This window comes from Heloderma suspectum, chromosome 6 (assembly GCF_057233095.1).
Source record: "Heloderma suspectum isolate Gila_16-S chromosome 6, 16-S_ref, whole genome shotgun sequence".
NCBI classification, from domain to species: Eukaryota; Metazoa; Chordata; class Lepidosauria; order Squamata; family Helodermatidae; genus Heloderma; species Heloderma suspectum.
In genome coordinates, this window is record NC_139463.1 from 97,860,174 (window position 1) to 97,877,164 (window position 16,991).

The 16,991-nt window shown below is 45.8% G+C and overlaps 1 protein-coding gene across 1 annotated transcript; it reads left to right on the forward strand.

The window, feature by feature from the left end:
* On the forward strand, positions 1-6,008 carry LOC146342003 (uncharacterized). The gene is made up of 5 exons (XM_084807758.1): positions 1-73; positions 1,153-1,311; positions 2,995-3,160; positions 4,615-4,724; positions 5,854-6,008. Exons 1-5 carry the CDS (start codon positions 1-3, stop codon positions 6,006-6,008), a joined length of 663 nt encoding a protein of 220 aa, XP_084663884.1.
* The last annotated feature ends 10,983 nt before the right edge of the window (positions 6,009-16,991 follow it).

A 16,991-nucleotide genomic window follows, 5' to 3' on the forward strand; every position in this document is an offset into this window, starting at 1 on the left:
ATGCAGCGGATAAAACTGTTGTTTGGCATAGCCCCTTTGTTATATTTTGGGTCAGCTTCCCTGTTGGTCCTAGGTGAGTGACTTAAGGCGCATTCTTGGGGTTGTTTCATAGGAAATAGTTACTCTTTGTTTACCTTACTACAGGGGTGGGGCACTTTAGGCTTCCAGGATCAACTTCTTTTTTTACTACGACTCTGAGGCTCACTCTCTGGAGCCAGATGCAACAGTGGTCTCAGTGGTCATACACTAATTTATGGGGGGAGGGGGAAGCTTTTTAGTTGTTGCTAGTGTTAGACAATTGCGAGTCAGAAACCCTTGCTGATCTTCTGCAAATCACCCAGAGATCTACCAATAGATCCTCATCTGCTGTCTGCCCATCCCTGCCTTACTCTTTTTGCACCACCAGGGCTGCAACGGTTGGTTTAGAGTGCATTGTACTAGAGTAAGTGGTTACTCCCAGGTAAGTGGGTTAGGCTTGCAACCTTAAGAACTCTCAAAGTGACTATAAAAAGTTGTCCCTGACTAATTAGGCAGCACATGGCTTTAAAAAAAAAAAAGTTTGTTTTTTAAATTGTTTTTTTTTTTTAGACTGCTGGATTCTGGAAAGTCAGTAGGGGTGTATGCATTGGAATGAAGTATGCTGGGAACCGGGCTTTGTGGGAAATGTATGTGCGGGGTAGGGAGGTCGTTCAGGTTGGGGAGAACAAGGTTCTAGGGAGACCATAATTCCTACACAGGGCCGGTGTCAAGGGTCGGCATGGTTGGGCTCCTGCCGAGGGCCCATACCAGCAGGGGCCGCTAACAAGAGCCCCCAGGACTTGCTCCTCCTCTTCAGCTTGGCAGCCTGCTTGTTCCCGTGCCTCTCACTCTAGCCCAGTCAACGGTGGTGGTGAGAAGGAGCAGCAGCAGATGCTTCAGCCTATTTACCTGTTGGCTCTCTACCTGTCAAACAAGCAAGTGGTAGCGAGGAGGAGGAAGAATAGGAGCTGGTGACAATGGTGGTGAGAAGGAGGGAGGGGCCCACTGACGGTGTCTTGCCCAAGGGCCCAACAAAACCTGGAGCCAGCACTGTTCCTACACATCTCTTCCCCCTCGTTCTGAGCGATTTCCCCATCTACCTGCATTTTCCCCCTCTTCTCTCCTACCCATTAGATTATCCCATATCCTTGTACTATGGGGATTCCCGGCTTTCCACCCTCCTTTGGCTCCGCCCAGCCTACTGCCTGTATGAACAATGGACCAGAGCCACCTTGGATCCCAGCCAGGCCTCCCGATGGACGGCTGCCATAGAGGTGGAGGTGAAACCAGCAGGTACTGGAAGGGGTGGGTAGGATAAAGCAGAACGTTGCCAAGGGCTTAATTCTTGTGGACCGCGTAGAGAGCTTTGGCTATTGAGTGGTAGATTATTATTATTATTATTTAATTTATTAATCGCCCATCTGGCTGGTCACCCAGCCACTCTGGGCGATGTACAACATACAATAAAACAAAATTCTACAATAAAAACATTTTCTAAAATACCCTAACCCACCCCAAATGCCTGCCTGAACAGCCACGTTTTTAATGCACGACGGAAGCTCATTAAAGAGGGGGCATGACGGAGTTCCCTAGGGAGGGAGTTCCACAGAGTGGGGGCCAATACAGAAAAGGCCCTCTCCCTCGTCCCCACCAGTCTAGCTGCCCTGGCTGATGGGACAGAGAGAAGGCCATCCGAGGCTAATCTTGTTAAGCGGCCTGTCTGGTGCTGCTGGAGGCGCTCCTTAAGACAGGCTGGGCCGGAACCATATAGGGTTTTAAAGGTCAAAACCATCACCTTGAATTTGGCCCGGAAAACAACTGGTAACCAGTGCAACTCCTTCAGCACTGGAGTGATGTGATCTCACCGGCGGCTGCCTTTAATCAGGCGAGCCGCCGCATTCTGTACCAGCTGCAGCTTCTGAACCGTCTTCAAGGGTAACCCCACGTAGAGCACATTACAGTAGTCTAAACGAGAGGAGACCAGGGCATGTACTACCGATGGGAGCAGATGGTCGGGAAGGAAGGGGTGCAGCCGCCATATCAGATGGAGTTGATACAGCGCTGTCCGGCTCACAGCTGACACCTGAGCCTCCATGGACAGCTGGGAGTCCAAAATGACCCCCAGGCTGCGGACCTGGTCTTTCAAGGGTAGCCGTACCCCATTCAACACCAGGTCAACATCCCCTAGCCTCCTCTTGTCTAGAGAAATGAAATAAATAAAAGAAAATAATAAAGGGCTTTCTCTGTGCCTCGTTTCAGTTTTGCTCACTCTGGGGACGAGACTCTTCCAGGGAATGACCAGTAGGGCTGTAGCTGTATCCAGCGGAGGCTGGTGGCTCCCATGCCAGCGGGGTGATGAATGTGCTCTGGGTTTCAGCGCTGTCGCTCCTCTAGGGTTCTGACTGGTTAACCCGGAGCGCATTCATCGCCCTGCTGGCATGGGAGCCACCAGCCTCCACTCGCCGTATCCTGGATGGCAGAGCTGGGAAACCTGGGGGCCTCAAGAGGTTGTTGGATTCCAGCTCCTATCAAGCCCTGGTCAGTGTGGCTGTCATGGATAAGGGGAGTTGGAATCCAGCAACACATGGAGGGTCCCAGGGTCCCCGCTGGTTCTGTACAGGCCGGGACTGTTCTAGTTTCAAAATGGTGTAGACAAGGTAAGCTGTTTTCTCTGCTGCATTTGCCACAGTGGGAGGAGTTGCATCGTCAAAAATTCTCCTGTCGGTGCTATTCTTGAAAATGTAGCATCCCTGTTGTTTATGGAAACTGTTGTAACCCATTCCAGATAACTCAGGTGTGAGAGGGAAATGCATCTTTTTTTTCTTTCTGTGCCAGCTGGGGATGATAGGGATTGTAGTCCAACTCCTCTGGAGGGTACTGGGTTGCAAAAGGCTAGTTTAAAGGGATCTCCCATCACTCCTAGATTCTCTAAGGAACAGTAGAGCAAGTGGAGTGCTCTCTTTTTTCTCCTTCTAGGGGATAATGGCATTTACAAGATTGGCCGGAGGTTCCCTGTTCCCCGTTGTGTTCCAATGATGAAGGAGCCCTTGATCGCAGGAGAGCTCGCTTATGAGATGGGACCCAACTTAGTTTGCCTTAATGACAGCTGCATCAAAACAGTCCTTCCTGGCCAGGGGTACAGGTGAAAGAGATTTTGAATAGCTAAGCTTGTCTCCTATGGCAGACGTCTTATGCATGAGGGGATATGGTGTCACCTGGCTGTCAGTCCTGTCTCATGCTGCCATCACCCTGAAGTGGGAAGGGGGCAGCGTTTCACCTGGGTTTGCTTTCCTTTCAAGGGGATGGCACTGGAGACTTACGGTGTTTCTGTAATACAAGTAGGAATTGCAACAGAATGTTGCAGGGTGGAGTGTCCCTGTTCAGGGTGCTTGCCAGCTAGCCAGGCCTTCTTTCAAGAGATTCCATTCCATTCCCCTGTTCCTTATAGTCAACGTTCTGTACCCACTGTTTTTGGGCTCCTCCCCTTTTGCCTTTGGCTCCATACTGGAATGTGGCCCTTGGAATGTGGCCCTCAGGTTGAAAGATGTTTAACACCCTTGGAATAGAGGAGCTGCTTTACCTTCAAATAGACAAGGAGAGCATTATCGTAGGCAAATAGAGGTAGCCGAATGCCTTCCCCACATCAGATTCTCATTTCCAGGTGATAGATAGGACAGCCTTCCCAAACCTGGTGCCTGTTAGGTGTGTTGGACTGCAATGCCCGTCCCAGCCAGCATGGCCGTTGGACAGCACCAGATGGGGAACAGACCAGTAGCTGCTTGTGCAGGCTCTGATAGGACAGGGCACTGGGCGCGTGGTGCCTTACCGCATTGGCAAGGTTCACTGTGGGAACAGGACGAATGGCTTTGCAGCAGGAGATGCAGAGGAGGCATGGGTTTGGATGACCAGGTTTTTTTAAGATTAGGAGGCTGAGATGCCAAAGGTCAAAGACAGCCCATGTGCTATAGTGGCAAAAGGTGTCCAGCTTAGACTGGGGAGGCCTGGGTTCAAATCTCTGCTTAACCACAAAGCCTAGCTGATGACCTTGGGCGAGTCACTAGCTTCCAGCCTGGCTTATGCTCACAGAACAACCCTGTGAGGTAGAAGGGAGAGGCTATCTCCCAGGGTTGTTGTGAGGATGAAATGGAGAGGTGGAAGATTATGTACGCCACCTTGGGCTCCCTGCAAGAAGACAAAAGGCAGGATATAAATGTAATAATAATAATAATATAATATATGATGTATGCAGCTCTAAACTGCTTGGAGGATGGGCAGGGGAAACATCTGTGGTTAGATCCAGATTTCCACTGGGTCACCTTCTTGGGTGGAAGTGGATCTCCCCCTCCTTCCCACAACAGCCTCTCCAGCCCCCTGAAAATAGTTCACAGAGAGTCAGAAGACCCTGCTGAATGGGGTGAACTGTGATGTGTGTGGGGGAGGGGGGATCCCCAAAATCGCAGAGGGCCTTTCCACGAGTGGGCCCCTTTCTCTTGAGGAAGGCAGATCCTGGATCTAGCCCCTGATAGGTTGGCCTCTGGGAGGAGAGTGGAGTCCTTCATCCCCAAATCTGTCCCTTTTATCTCTCCACTTGGACAGTGTCCGCTACGTTCTCTACAATAAAGACCAGACTCTTCTTGCTGCAACGAACTGGTCCTGGCCTTTCCACACGCGAGGTGAGAGGAACAGTGGCTGGGGCTGGGGCAGGGGCAGGGACATTGTCCGGAAGTAGGGAATAGATGACATCCTCCGTCCTTTAATGAGCACCACTTCTGATCATCCTTAACATGGCAGCCTTGTAAATTAGCCCACAAAAGTTACTAGCCTGTCCCCCCCACCCCCCCAGTTTACTAGCCTGCTGGCAGTTACAACATTTGGGCCTTTTCAGATTGGGGGGAAAGAAGGACATGATAGAGGTGTATAAAATTATGCATAGTGGGAAGAAAATGAAACAGAATCCTTCTCTCATAATACTAGACATACAATGAAGCTGAATGGTGGGAAGTTCAGGACAGATAAAAGGATGCATTTCTTTACACCATGCATAGTTAAACTATGGAATTCGTTACCACAAGATGCAGTGGTGGCCATCAACTTGAATGGCTTTAGAAGGGGATCCCCCCCCCCCCCCGCCACTCCTTCTCCCACAGAGCTAATAGCAGCTTGAAGAAGTAGGGGTTAGTTTGGGGGTTGGGTGGCAAAGATTAAAATATCCTTTCACTCTGTACCATTTCTCTATCTTCAGAGCAACTGCATGGGGGCACTACTGAGTAAAGAACCATTTTTTAAAAAGAGGAAATTCCTGACCAGAGAACTCCAATGTCACCGCTAGCTTGATCCAGGTGAAAAAGAGGTTTTCACTTTTCCAAATGAGTTGCTCTGCAATGGGGTATTGTTCCCTCTGGGAGCAAGTTGGGCTAGGGTCTACTCAAACCTAATTATACCTAATCACACTGGCAGGTCTGCCTGCTACTGCTGGATGAACCTTTGTTTAAATTGAAAGCAAAATCTATTGTTTTTCCTTCTTAGATTTAAGAGTTCCTTCTTAGATATCCTTCTTAGATGATGCTGGAATCACAAGCATAACACGCATTGATCTGAGTCTGCTTTAAAACCTGTGTTCATATGATTGTTTTTCCCATTTAATTTCCAGTAGAATCAGGAGCCCCTGACTATTCAGGAACTAACCTCTGTTTAAGTCATTTTAACGTCTGTTTAACCCCTTTCTTGGAGTGTGAAGCATGTTAAAGAGGCTGTTCTCTCTAGATAACTGCTAAACAATCGTGTCCTTTCATTTCTTGTCATTTTCCCCTCCCCCCTCCCTGCCCTCCATATTAGATCTTCCCCAAAGCTTCCGATCCATAGATGTCTCCGGACGTCTCTCGGGAGGGCTGATGGCTGTTATAGTCCTACTAAGCATTACAGTGTTCCTCCTTCTGGGGGCTGCATGGTCAGCTCTGGGCAGCAGCAGTCGTCCTTTCCAGCTTCACTAACTGGAAGCGTGCGATGGAATCCTTCCGGATAGCTAAATCCTCCCCCCAACCCCACTCCACTATTGTCATTATTGTTACTGTGTATCCAAATAAACATTCCTTGCATCTGTTATCGCTTCTCTGGATTGAATGTTTGAGGGGTACTTTGACAATTCACAGCCTCTTGCACTGAGAGGTATATCTAAACTGTGGCTGTTTGGAAGATCCTCCCCTTTGCAGGAATTCATGCTAGCCAACTTTTTAATGTATTTATTACATTTCTATACTGCCAAGTAGCTGAAGCTCTCTGGGTGGTTCACAACAATTAAAACCATAAAATGCAACACGATAAAACGTAATATAAAAGTTTAAAAGTACCAAAATAAAACCTAGCAGCAGTGCAATGATTTAAAATACAGTAACTGATTTAAAACAGAAACTGAAAGACTAAAATGCCTGAGCAAATAAGGTCTTCACCTGGTGCCAAAAATACCACAACTTAGGCACCAGGCAAACCTCTCTGGGAAGCTCACTCCACAACCAGGGTGCCACAACAGAAAAGGCCCTCTTCTTAGTAGCCATCTGTCTCACCTGATTTGGCAGGGGTTCCCGCGGAAAGACTGCTGAAGACAATCTTAGTACTTGGGCAGGTATATATAACTTGGGTCCTTGGAGACCATGGCTTTCATTTAAAACAGAGTGTGGTTCTTGAAATCATCATTTCAAAAACAACATTCTGGGCCTCCTGGCTACAGCCCAGTTTTTGGCCTTCTGCTTTTCTTGAATCTTCCTTCAGTATTGGCACAATAGGACAGTGTTCTCCCTCTCTTGATTGCATTCTTTCTGTCATTTGCTCAGTTTCTTTTGTTTCATTTTATTTCATTTATTATATTTCTATACCACCCCATAGCCGAAGCTCTCTGGGTGGTTCACAAAGATTAAAAACCATTAAAAATACATTATATAAAGTGCAAACCCATTTATATATAAACAGACAGCACACACAAAGGCAACATATATTTAAAAAGAACATTTCATTTCATACAGTGTTTCATTGCATGAAATGTCTGGATTCCATTTAGCCTCCCGGAAACTGAGTGCCCACCCATGTCCAGGGAGGGACCACAGTTGAGTAGCAGCACACCAGCTTTACGTGTGGCAAGTCCCGGGTTCAGTCTCCCACATCTCCAGCTAAAGTGTCGTGGCCATCAGGATTGGGAACAACCCTGGCCTGCAGAACTAGAGAGTGCAGCCGGCCCGAGTGGGCAGCACTGGGCCAGTGGTCTGACTGTGTGTAAACCAACTCCTGCGTATTGTTATTTGCACCTCACTTCTCTAAGCAGTGTTGATTTGACTTCCTCTTGAAGGAGGTCACTGGAGGCCTATGAGCATTTTGTGACATTTGAGTTTATTTACAAATGTAAAGGTTGAGCATCAGATTCGCTGGTCCACATCAGATCTACAGGGTAAATGCAGGGGATTAACATGCTGCTCCCTAAGCAGCAGGGTAGCTCAGGGGTTGCATGGCAAACTGCATGACACACACAGTTATTTTTTCTCACACTTTACCACCACTGTCCCCTTATCCCTCAGTGCCTGCTGCTTGAGTAGCTGTCTATACTCTGCTTAGTGTATGTGTGTGTGTCTGTATTTGTGTGTCTGTCTATGGTCTGAGGGGAGTAACTATGATCTCTAAGAATGCTGATTGGGTTTTGTGTGTGTGTTTTTAAATAGTTATTTCCTTTCCCCCTCTAAACCAAAACTCTATATATTTAAATCTTTTCTGAATAAACGAAGCAAGTTTATTCCTTTCCTTTGAAACCCAAACTGAACTTTGGCAGTTGCTACTTACAGCCATCCGTAAAAAGGGGGTAGAATATTAACACAACTGTGCTGTTAAGCCTTTAAAGGCACAATCATGCCTTTAAAGGCCTGTTCAGACAGAAAAAAGGCCTACAGCTCCCAGCATTCGGAACTGTAGGACTTTTTTCTGTCTAAACGTGCATAGGATTGCACCCTAAGTTAATTTTCTAAATACAAAAACTGACAAACATATATACATACAAAGCATTTGGCAGCATATAATGGGTTTTTAATCAAGTTCAGGATTGTCTTTTGTTGTTTACAAGATTGTTTTTAGATATACAGTCAGGACCAGAAATATTGGAACAAGGATAACTGTTTGGCAGTTGGCCTCTGTACACCACCACATTGAAGTTGAAAGGAAATACACCCAGATGGGAGCAAAGTCAGGACTTTCAGCTGTAATTCAAGGGGTGTGACAAAAATGGGGCACTAACCATTCAGGAAGTACAGCGGGTGGCATACACACACACCCATCGCTGGTGGCTCATAAGTAATGGAACAAACCAACATCATCTCAAACTTAAGGATCACCTTTAATACGTGGATGAAAATCCTTTGCAGTCAATGACTGCCAGAAGTCTGGAACCCATGGACATGACCAAATGCTGAGTTTCCTCCCTCGAGATGCTTTGCCAGGCCTTTACTGCAGCTGCTGCTTGTTTGTGGGTCTTTCTGCCTTCAGTCTTGTCTTCAGTAAGTGAAAAGCATGCTCTATTGGGTTGAGATTAGGTGACTGACTTGGCCATTGAAGAACATCCCACTTCTTTGCCTTGAGAAACTCTTGGGTAGCTTTTGCTGTATGTTTTGGGTCATTATCCATCTGCAATATGAAGCAGTGTCCTTTCAGTTTGGCAGCATTTGGCTGAATCTGAGCAGAAAGTATAACCCTATACAATTCAGAATTCATCCTGCTGCTTTTATCAGCATTCAGGTCATCAATAAACACCAGGGACCCAGTTCCATTGGCAGCCATACATGCCCATGCCATAACACTGCCTCCACCATGTTTGACAGATGATATGGTATGCTTTGGATCATGAGCTGTTCCTTTCCTTCTCCATACTTTTCCCATCATTCTGGCACAAGTTAATCTTGGTTTCATCAGTCCAAAGAATCTTATTCCAGAACTGGGCAGGCTTTTTTAGGTGTTTGCTGGCAAAGGCTAATCTGGCCTGTCCTTGAGCGTTACCAGTGGTTTGCACCTTGTTGTGAAGCCTCTGTATTTACATTCATAAAGCTGTCTCTTGACTGTAGATGCTGACAATGACATGCCTACCTCCTCAAGAGCGTTCTTGACCTGGCTAGATGTTGTGAAAGGGTTCCTCTTCACCATGAGCAGAATTCTGCGGTCATCCACTTGAGTTGTCTTCTGTGGTCTTCCAGGCCTTTTGCTGTTGCTCAGCTTGCCAGTTAATTCCTTATTTTTCAGGAAGTTCCAGACTGTTGTGTTGGCCACTCCCACTGTTTTTGCTATATCTCTGATGGGTTTATTTTGTTTCCTCGGCCTAATTATGGCCTCCTTCACTCGCATGGACACCTCTTTGGACCTCATGTTGGGAGTTCCAGGGAACAGCTACCAAATGCAAATGTAACACTCAGAACCACCTCCAGGCCTGTTATCTGCTTGATTGGTCATGGGGCACCCAGGAAACAGGCCACACCTGGCCATGCAGCTGCTTGCTGGCCATTCGTTCCATTACTTATGAGCCACCAACGATGGGGGGGGTATGCCACTGGCTGTACTTCCTGAATGGCTAGTGCCCCACTTTTGTCAAGCCCCTTGAATTACAGCTGAAAGTCCTGACTTCGCTCCCATCTGGGTGTGTTTCCTTTCAACTTCAATGTGGTGGTGTACAGAGGTCAACTGCCAAAATAGTTATCCTTGTTCCAATATTTTTGGCCCTGACTGTATGTTGCCTGTGTGTGTGCTGTCTGTTTATATGGTTTTATGTAAATGGTTTTACACTTTGTATAATGTATTTTTAATGGTTTTTAATTTCTGTGAACCACCCAGAGAGCTTCAGCTAAGGGGCAGTATAGAAATATAATAAATTAACTGATATGAATGAAATGCAAACAAAAATACCTTAAGTTTAAGTCTAGTTATTCAGAGAGGATAGTACATTTAACTTTTTTTCCTCTTTACATGCAACTATATAGGTGAGATCCATTGGCTGCTTGGAGTTTTTCTTTGTGGTTCTTCATAAAAGCAAATGATATTTAGTCTCTTTTCCATAATCTGAGGAAAGGCTTGGATAGATGCTGCTGCATATGTGACCGATTTGTACATGAAATAAAACCATGCCATGTTGTGTTGCTAAGCTGATCTCTCCCAGGGCATATGTTTTGTTAGCTTCTTCTTTTCCCAGGGGCAGGGCGGCTAGGATGTTTGGGGTGGGGCCATTCACTGTATTCCTATACTATTACATTTGGCTGCAAGCTGTTTCTTTTAGCATCACCAGGCTCTACCCCTATTCCTTAGGCAATTGTTCAATGAAGAGAAGAGACTCTGTCTTGTACTGGGCGGTATGTATGTACTTTATTCTTTAAGCTTTTCTCTTTGTTTATGCCATTCAAAACAACCTAGCGGAGACCATCCAGGTATCTAGAAACCCTTTAGTAGTGGTTAGAGGAACCTCCTCCAACCTGGTGTCCTTGAGATATGTTGGAGTGCAACTCCCATCATCCACAGCCAGCATGGCCTTGTTGGGGATGATGGGAATTGCACTCTACCACATCTGGGGAGCTCCAGTTTGGGGAAGCTTGACGTAGAGAGATTAAATGTAATTTTCAATTGGGAACTTTTATGTCTCTTCATCTTTGTGAGTTAGTGTTTGACTTTTTATTAAATTAATTTTATTAAGATAGTCATCATCTCCTGTTTAATTACAAGGCACCATAAGCACCCTGCTTGAACTCTCTTCAGAAGTGCATATGAAATTAGCGAATGTCCCTGTGTGAAACCCATTTCTATACACATGAGCTGTGTGCTTAAAGAAGTTATCCAGCAGCCTGGTTCCACAAACCAGTTAACACCAAGAGCAGGTCAATTTTAGGAAACCACTGAGTCCCAGGAGCTGTTTTTACAAAGTAGCACTTCCTTGTCTGTAAAGCATAGTATAAAAACCTACAGTGTTTAGAACAAAGTTTTGAAGACTTCAGTTTTGTGGGTTCTGTTTTGTTTTGTTTTTACTAGAGCCCCAAGATTCACCTAACAGAACCTGACGCAAAACGTGTACGCTAAAACTGCAATCTGAAACACTCTTACCTGGAAGCAAGTCCCACAGTGGTGCTTACATCTGAGTAGACATGTATAGGATTGCACTATTAGACTTGGCAAATTCTGAGCCCAGGAATTTCTTTTGAGTACCAGAACTGAATGGATCTCACAGTCCTTGCACACAAAAATCTACTCCTCTTTACACCAACCTTTCTTCATTTCAACAGTATAGTTTTGAGTGGGACAGGGTCCTTTTATTGTGGCTGTTGTTAAAACAATTGGGGGTCAGAAATCCTTGCCAATCGACTGCAAATCACTCGGAGATCGACCAGTATCCAGATCTACCTTCAGCCTGCCCATCCTTGGATTAGAATACACATAGGACTTTAAAATGGGCGGTGTCTCCCATGCTTTCTACCCTGCATCTATACATTCTAGGTTTAAATGAGTGCCCTGCATTGAGCTTAAAATGAATTTTTCATTAATTAATTTGCTTAGAAATCTATATTCTACTTTTTCTTTATAAAATAAACTCTGAACGGCTTGCAGAAATGTTCATAAACTACTGAAATAAATTACATATAACAAAATTAAGAGCAGAATAAAACAATTCAGCATAGCAACAATTCAGCATAGCAACAGTTCAGGGAGGTCAGATGTCAGGGAACCATCCACTAAAAGCTGGGCTAAATAAGAAGGTCTTAGCACAGGGGTGGGCAACTTGGGGCCCTCCAGACATTTTGGTCTACAACTCCCATTAGCTTTAGCCAGCTAGCGGTTAGGGATGATGGGACTTGTAGGCCAAAACAAAACAAAAAAGTGGCCCACCCATGTCTCAGCAGCTCGCCGAAGTTTAAAAGAGAGGGAGCCAAGACATAGTCTTAACTGTTCTTGTGGACAGATGTGAAAGTTTGTGGTGGCTTGATTCCCTAAGAGGGGTGAGTGTATCACCTTCTTGTCCTGCCCTTCTCCCAGGAGCTCTGGGTGGCATCAGTGGGATTGCCTTTATCCTCACAACAACCCCGTGAGGCAGGCTGAGAGTGAGTGATCTCTAGGCTACCCAGTCAATTTTCTGAATGGCCTGCCATATCATTAAACTCAACTCATCACAAAACGCAGGCTCCGGTCAGCCAATTGGGTAAATCCTAATCAAATCAACCTTTTCAGTAAACACAGCTCTGTGTTCCCACAGAACTCTCTGGTATTTTCTGTTAGGCTTATGACATGTCATTCATTCTGGGCGCCTTTTAATCCCCACTGACCTGATCTTAGTCCAGATTTCAACGAAGACAAAAGGGGCACCATTGACCAGGGACCAGCAAATAGAGACGTTTGGAACATGCACCGCTACAATAAGCAGTCTTTCATACAGGTTGGACTCCCACTTCCACCATCCCCTGGCTGGGGGTGATGGAGGTTGTAGTCCAACACATCCGGAGGGTGCCAGGTTGGGTCAAGGCTGGAAGGAAGTTTCACTGGACAAATGACCTGGAAGTAGCATCCGGGGAGGTACGTTTTTGCTCTCAGTTCTGGGATAGCTCTCGCCCTTCAGAACAGCATTCCCTAAACGCTAGTTCTCCAAAGCTGCTTTGCTTTGTAGAATTGCTCTGAGAAGTACAATGGCTCTCTCTCGCTAATGGCAGGGAGGTGACAGTAGACGAAAACTGTAAACAGGTGCCCCCGGGGCCTCCGTTGAGACACAGGAGAGTTTGCCCACTGCTTTGTATCCAGGGTTGTGCCACTCCTTTGTCAGAAGGGCCTGTGGAAAACAATCTTCCATAATCAGAGCTATCTTTGAGGGCCAGTAGCAGGAACTTGTTTTGATGGAATGGTAGGCTATGGAGCATGGTAAAGAGTGAAGAGAGCCTCTGAGCATGAGCAGAGTGGCATTTTCTTTGTTCCCTGCTGGGCCTTGCAAATTGGGGCTAGAGCACAAGGCTATCCAGGCTGTCTGAGACCCCAGCAGTTTTGTCATTTATATTTAGTTATTACATTTATATCCTGCTTTTTTTCCTCTTGCAAGGAACTCAAGGTGGCTTACATGGTCATTTATAGATTCTGTTTGTGGGACTGCTACATGAATGACAGGACTGCGGTGGACCTGTAAACTGCTCAGTCCCCCTTTCTCTGTTACTTCAGATAGTGTATGCGCACGCACACGCGCCAGGCATATTTTGCATACTAGCGGCATCCTTGTGCAGTGACAACAGTTGGAATTTGGAGCACATTTGCATATGTTGTATATTTGGAGCACAGAATATGGCTTGCTGAGATTCCCAGGTTCAAAAAAGAAGAAGCAAGCTTCTAGTCCTCATGGAGTTGAGAAGTAGTTTTGCAGTGACATAGGTTGCGTCTACTAGAGTAGCAAAGATTAGGGGTTCTGGTAGAAGTGGTGAGAGGCTTAGTGTCCTGCCTGGTTTCATGTTCACCTCCTGTACGTACAACTATCAAACTACATGCTCTATGGCAGGCCCGTGTAAGTGTCTCAGTGGCTTTTTAATTTTTTAAAATGATATTTGCAGCCTCCCATGGCTACTTTTCATTAGATAAGGTGCTGAAACGTGTCCCCTCTCTACCCAGTCAGAATTGCTCTTCTCGCATCTGTACCTTTTTTTCTCTTGCGGAAAGCATCTTAGGGGGGGTGATTCTTTTTAACAGGAAAGTATGTGGGGAAGGGGATAAGCACCCCATCCGCCTCTTCTGCTCTTCCAGTCAAGTCTGCAGCCTTCTATGGCTGCTTTCATTAAAAACAAACAAACAAGGCAACTGTTACACATATCTGCTTTGGCCCACAGAGACTTGCTGCTTATATCCAATAAAATATTACTCCTTCACATGAAATAGCCGATGAATTGCAAATGTCTTACGTCAAGTAAATGTAAGTAAACACTTACAATGTGTATATTGGATGACAGAGGTATAATACACTCCTGTTTTATAGTCCAGAGTCCATGAACTTTTCTGGTACTGGGAAGAAGGCCAAATTCGGAAATCTCTTTTTTTCTTTCTTTTGGAAGCCTGAAAATAAAATTTAGCCCTGCACAGATGACAATGGAGGGTGAATGACCACACAGGGGGAAAGAGTCTGGATTGCACCTGCAACCCTTTTCTGTGCCTTCATCATCGTATCATACCATAGCTCCCTCTAATAGTCAACTCAAGTGGTAAGTGCTGGCTATTTAGCCAAAACAGGGCCATTGAGAAACAAGGGTTGGGGGAGGTATCAGCATGCTCAGCTGAACCCTGGGGTTTGCAGAAGCACAAACAAAACTTTTTTAAAAACCTAAGGGGGCTCACATGTGGCATATGCCCTGGTTCAGCGGTTCTCCCAAACTATATTGTCAGTATGTTGTTGACCATTGATCACCTGTCTACTTTGTATGCAGTCAAATTCCCCTCACAACCAGATACCATCTAGAGCCAATTCAATACTTCACTCTGATATGGGTAATACAGATTTCTAGTTCTTAAGAAACACTCTCAGACAAGATTTTGTCTTCTACTCCGAAGCATTAGTGTAACAGTACTAAATACAAGAGCTTATGCATGCATAGATTCAAACACATGAAAACATCTAACATCATTCTTAAACAAGGCTTCTAAGCAGAGTCAAGTACATTTGCTAGTTCTTAACGATAATACCAAGCTTACCAGACTGATTCTACAGGCAACACGTTGTAGTAATGCTGACCCTAAAGGATAGCTTCCTCTGTTGCATGTTCTGAGTCTCCTTAATATACTTTTTGGATGCTATAAAATATGTCTAAACTATTTTTTACTATAACTTCTATTTCCTACCCAAGAATTCCAAAGATAACCTTTCTACTCTAAATCTTCATATGTCTAAATAAGAGTATCAAATTCTGAAGTTTCTTATCAAGATTAATGTGCATACCAACATACTTATCCAAACATCTTAACTTTCTTTGACATGTTTCAGGTATGTTTTTGACACAAACTTATTCACTTGATATCATCCTGTCTTGTGAGCTTGTTTTTCTTACATATTTGGAGTCTCCAGTGAGGCCTCTTGGTCACTTATCTGATGGCCCATCTGACCTAATGACTTTAGGAGGCTCTACTAATTGAAAGTTGTAAACCTAAAGTTAACATTGAGATCTCCTTATCTGGATTCCTATGTAAACAATAAAAGGATCTATTTCTAATTGCCTGGTGCATCTGGCAAACCTCAGAGCTAAGACAATGTAATTACTCTTGGGTCAGAAGCCCATACTGGGTGATATTAGGCATTGGGATCCCATTTTTAATTCCAGAATTGTCTTGGAGGCATTTAATTATAGAATTTCCTAATCGAGCAGCAGGGCTAAGATCATGCAAATATGAAATATTTGCTTGATCTGCCACACACACAAACACACCCACCCAACTGCCTTATGAGGACAAAGCATGCCCAGCAGTCATGGAAAGTTGAGTGACAGTTGGGAAAAAATGCAGAAAACGGGGTAGGGAGAAGAGGGGACGGTTGGCTGGAGTCCTGAACACAACTTGAGCATTAGTGGAGGTTCAGCGCGTAACACTCCAAAGTTTACTGCTCCCCCATCAGATTTCTAGGGGGTTGGGGTGGGAATCACTTTCAGATGCTTGCTGAGGGCAACTTGGCCCTGTCTCTTTCAGTTTGCATCTGTCTCCCCACAAAAAACTGCTGCTCTGACCTTTTTCCTGTTGACACGCAGACCTCAGTTCCTACACATTTTGTGGGGGCAAATCTGGATTTGCTGCTGCATCATGTGTGAAAAGTCTCTCTGTGGGTTTGTGTGCAGTAGAGCATGATGGGAGAGGCACAGTTCCTCCACTGGTGTTGCTCTCTTTGTAAGCATTTTGTTTGCCTTTGCAGAAATTCCCTGCTGGGACTGTCCATCTGAAAATGAATCCAGGCCACCTTCTAGTCTGGCCACTGTTACTCCTGCATACAAGCTCCAGTATTGCTGACCCGGCATCTATCAGCACATCCGTTCCTTCCTCTCCATCGTCTTCCCCCACCAGCTGGTCTTCCACCCCACCAACGTTCCCCGAATCCACACGAGACCCCGAGTCTCTTCTAGATCCCAGGTCAGGCACTACAGCTCCATCTGAACCTTCCCTGCCTCAGCAGAACCAGACTGAAACCGCGGTCTCCACCACACACTCGCAAAGGCTGCCCCAAGATGCTGCTCCTTTCAAATTTCCTGGCCTGGATACAGAGGATTACGGCAGGCATCAGCAGTGGGAAGCTGCCTCTGGGGGCGTGGCAATTGTGCTGATCAAACCAAAAGGTGAAGGCAAGATGGAAGCCAGGTCTCTTGGTGTCTCGTGGAGGGACGGTTGGGTTTGTGACAAGCCACTGATGGTGTGTTTGAAGCTGGGATCCTTGGGGTCGGATGGGTTGCAGGCAATGGAACCTGGACTTGGGAAACAGACATCCAAGGTCAACCATGAGGCTGTTGGGTAGGCTTGGGAGTCTGGCCTCTATCAGCCCCAGTTGCCGTACCTGTAAAGTGGGATTGCAGTAGACCATTCTCCGAAGTCTACTGTCAACATGAGCCAGAGAAAGATCATAACAAGATGTGTAGGCTAGCAATGGAGGCTGGTGCCTTCGATGTCAGTGGGGCAGTGGATCTGCTCCAAGTTTCAGTCAGAACCAGTCAGAACTCTCAAGGAGCTATCCAAGGTGATAACTCTTTGAGAATTCTGACTGAAACCTGGAGTGGATTCACTGCCCCACTAACATTGGAGCAGCTTGGTAGCTCCTTGAGAGCTCTGGCTGAAACCCGGAGTGGGTTCACCACCCCACTGACATCAGAGCACCTTGGATAGCTCCTTGAGAGTGCTGACTGGTTCTGGCTGAAACCCAGAGCAGATTCACCGCCCCACTGACATTGGAGGCACCAGCCTCCACTGCAGGCTAGAATTAATTAATT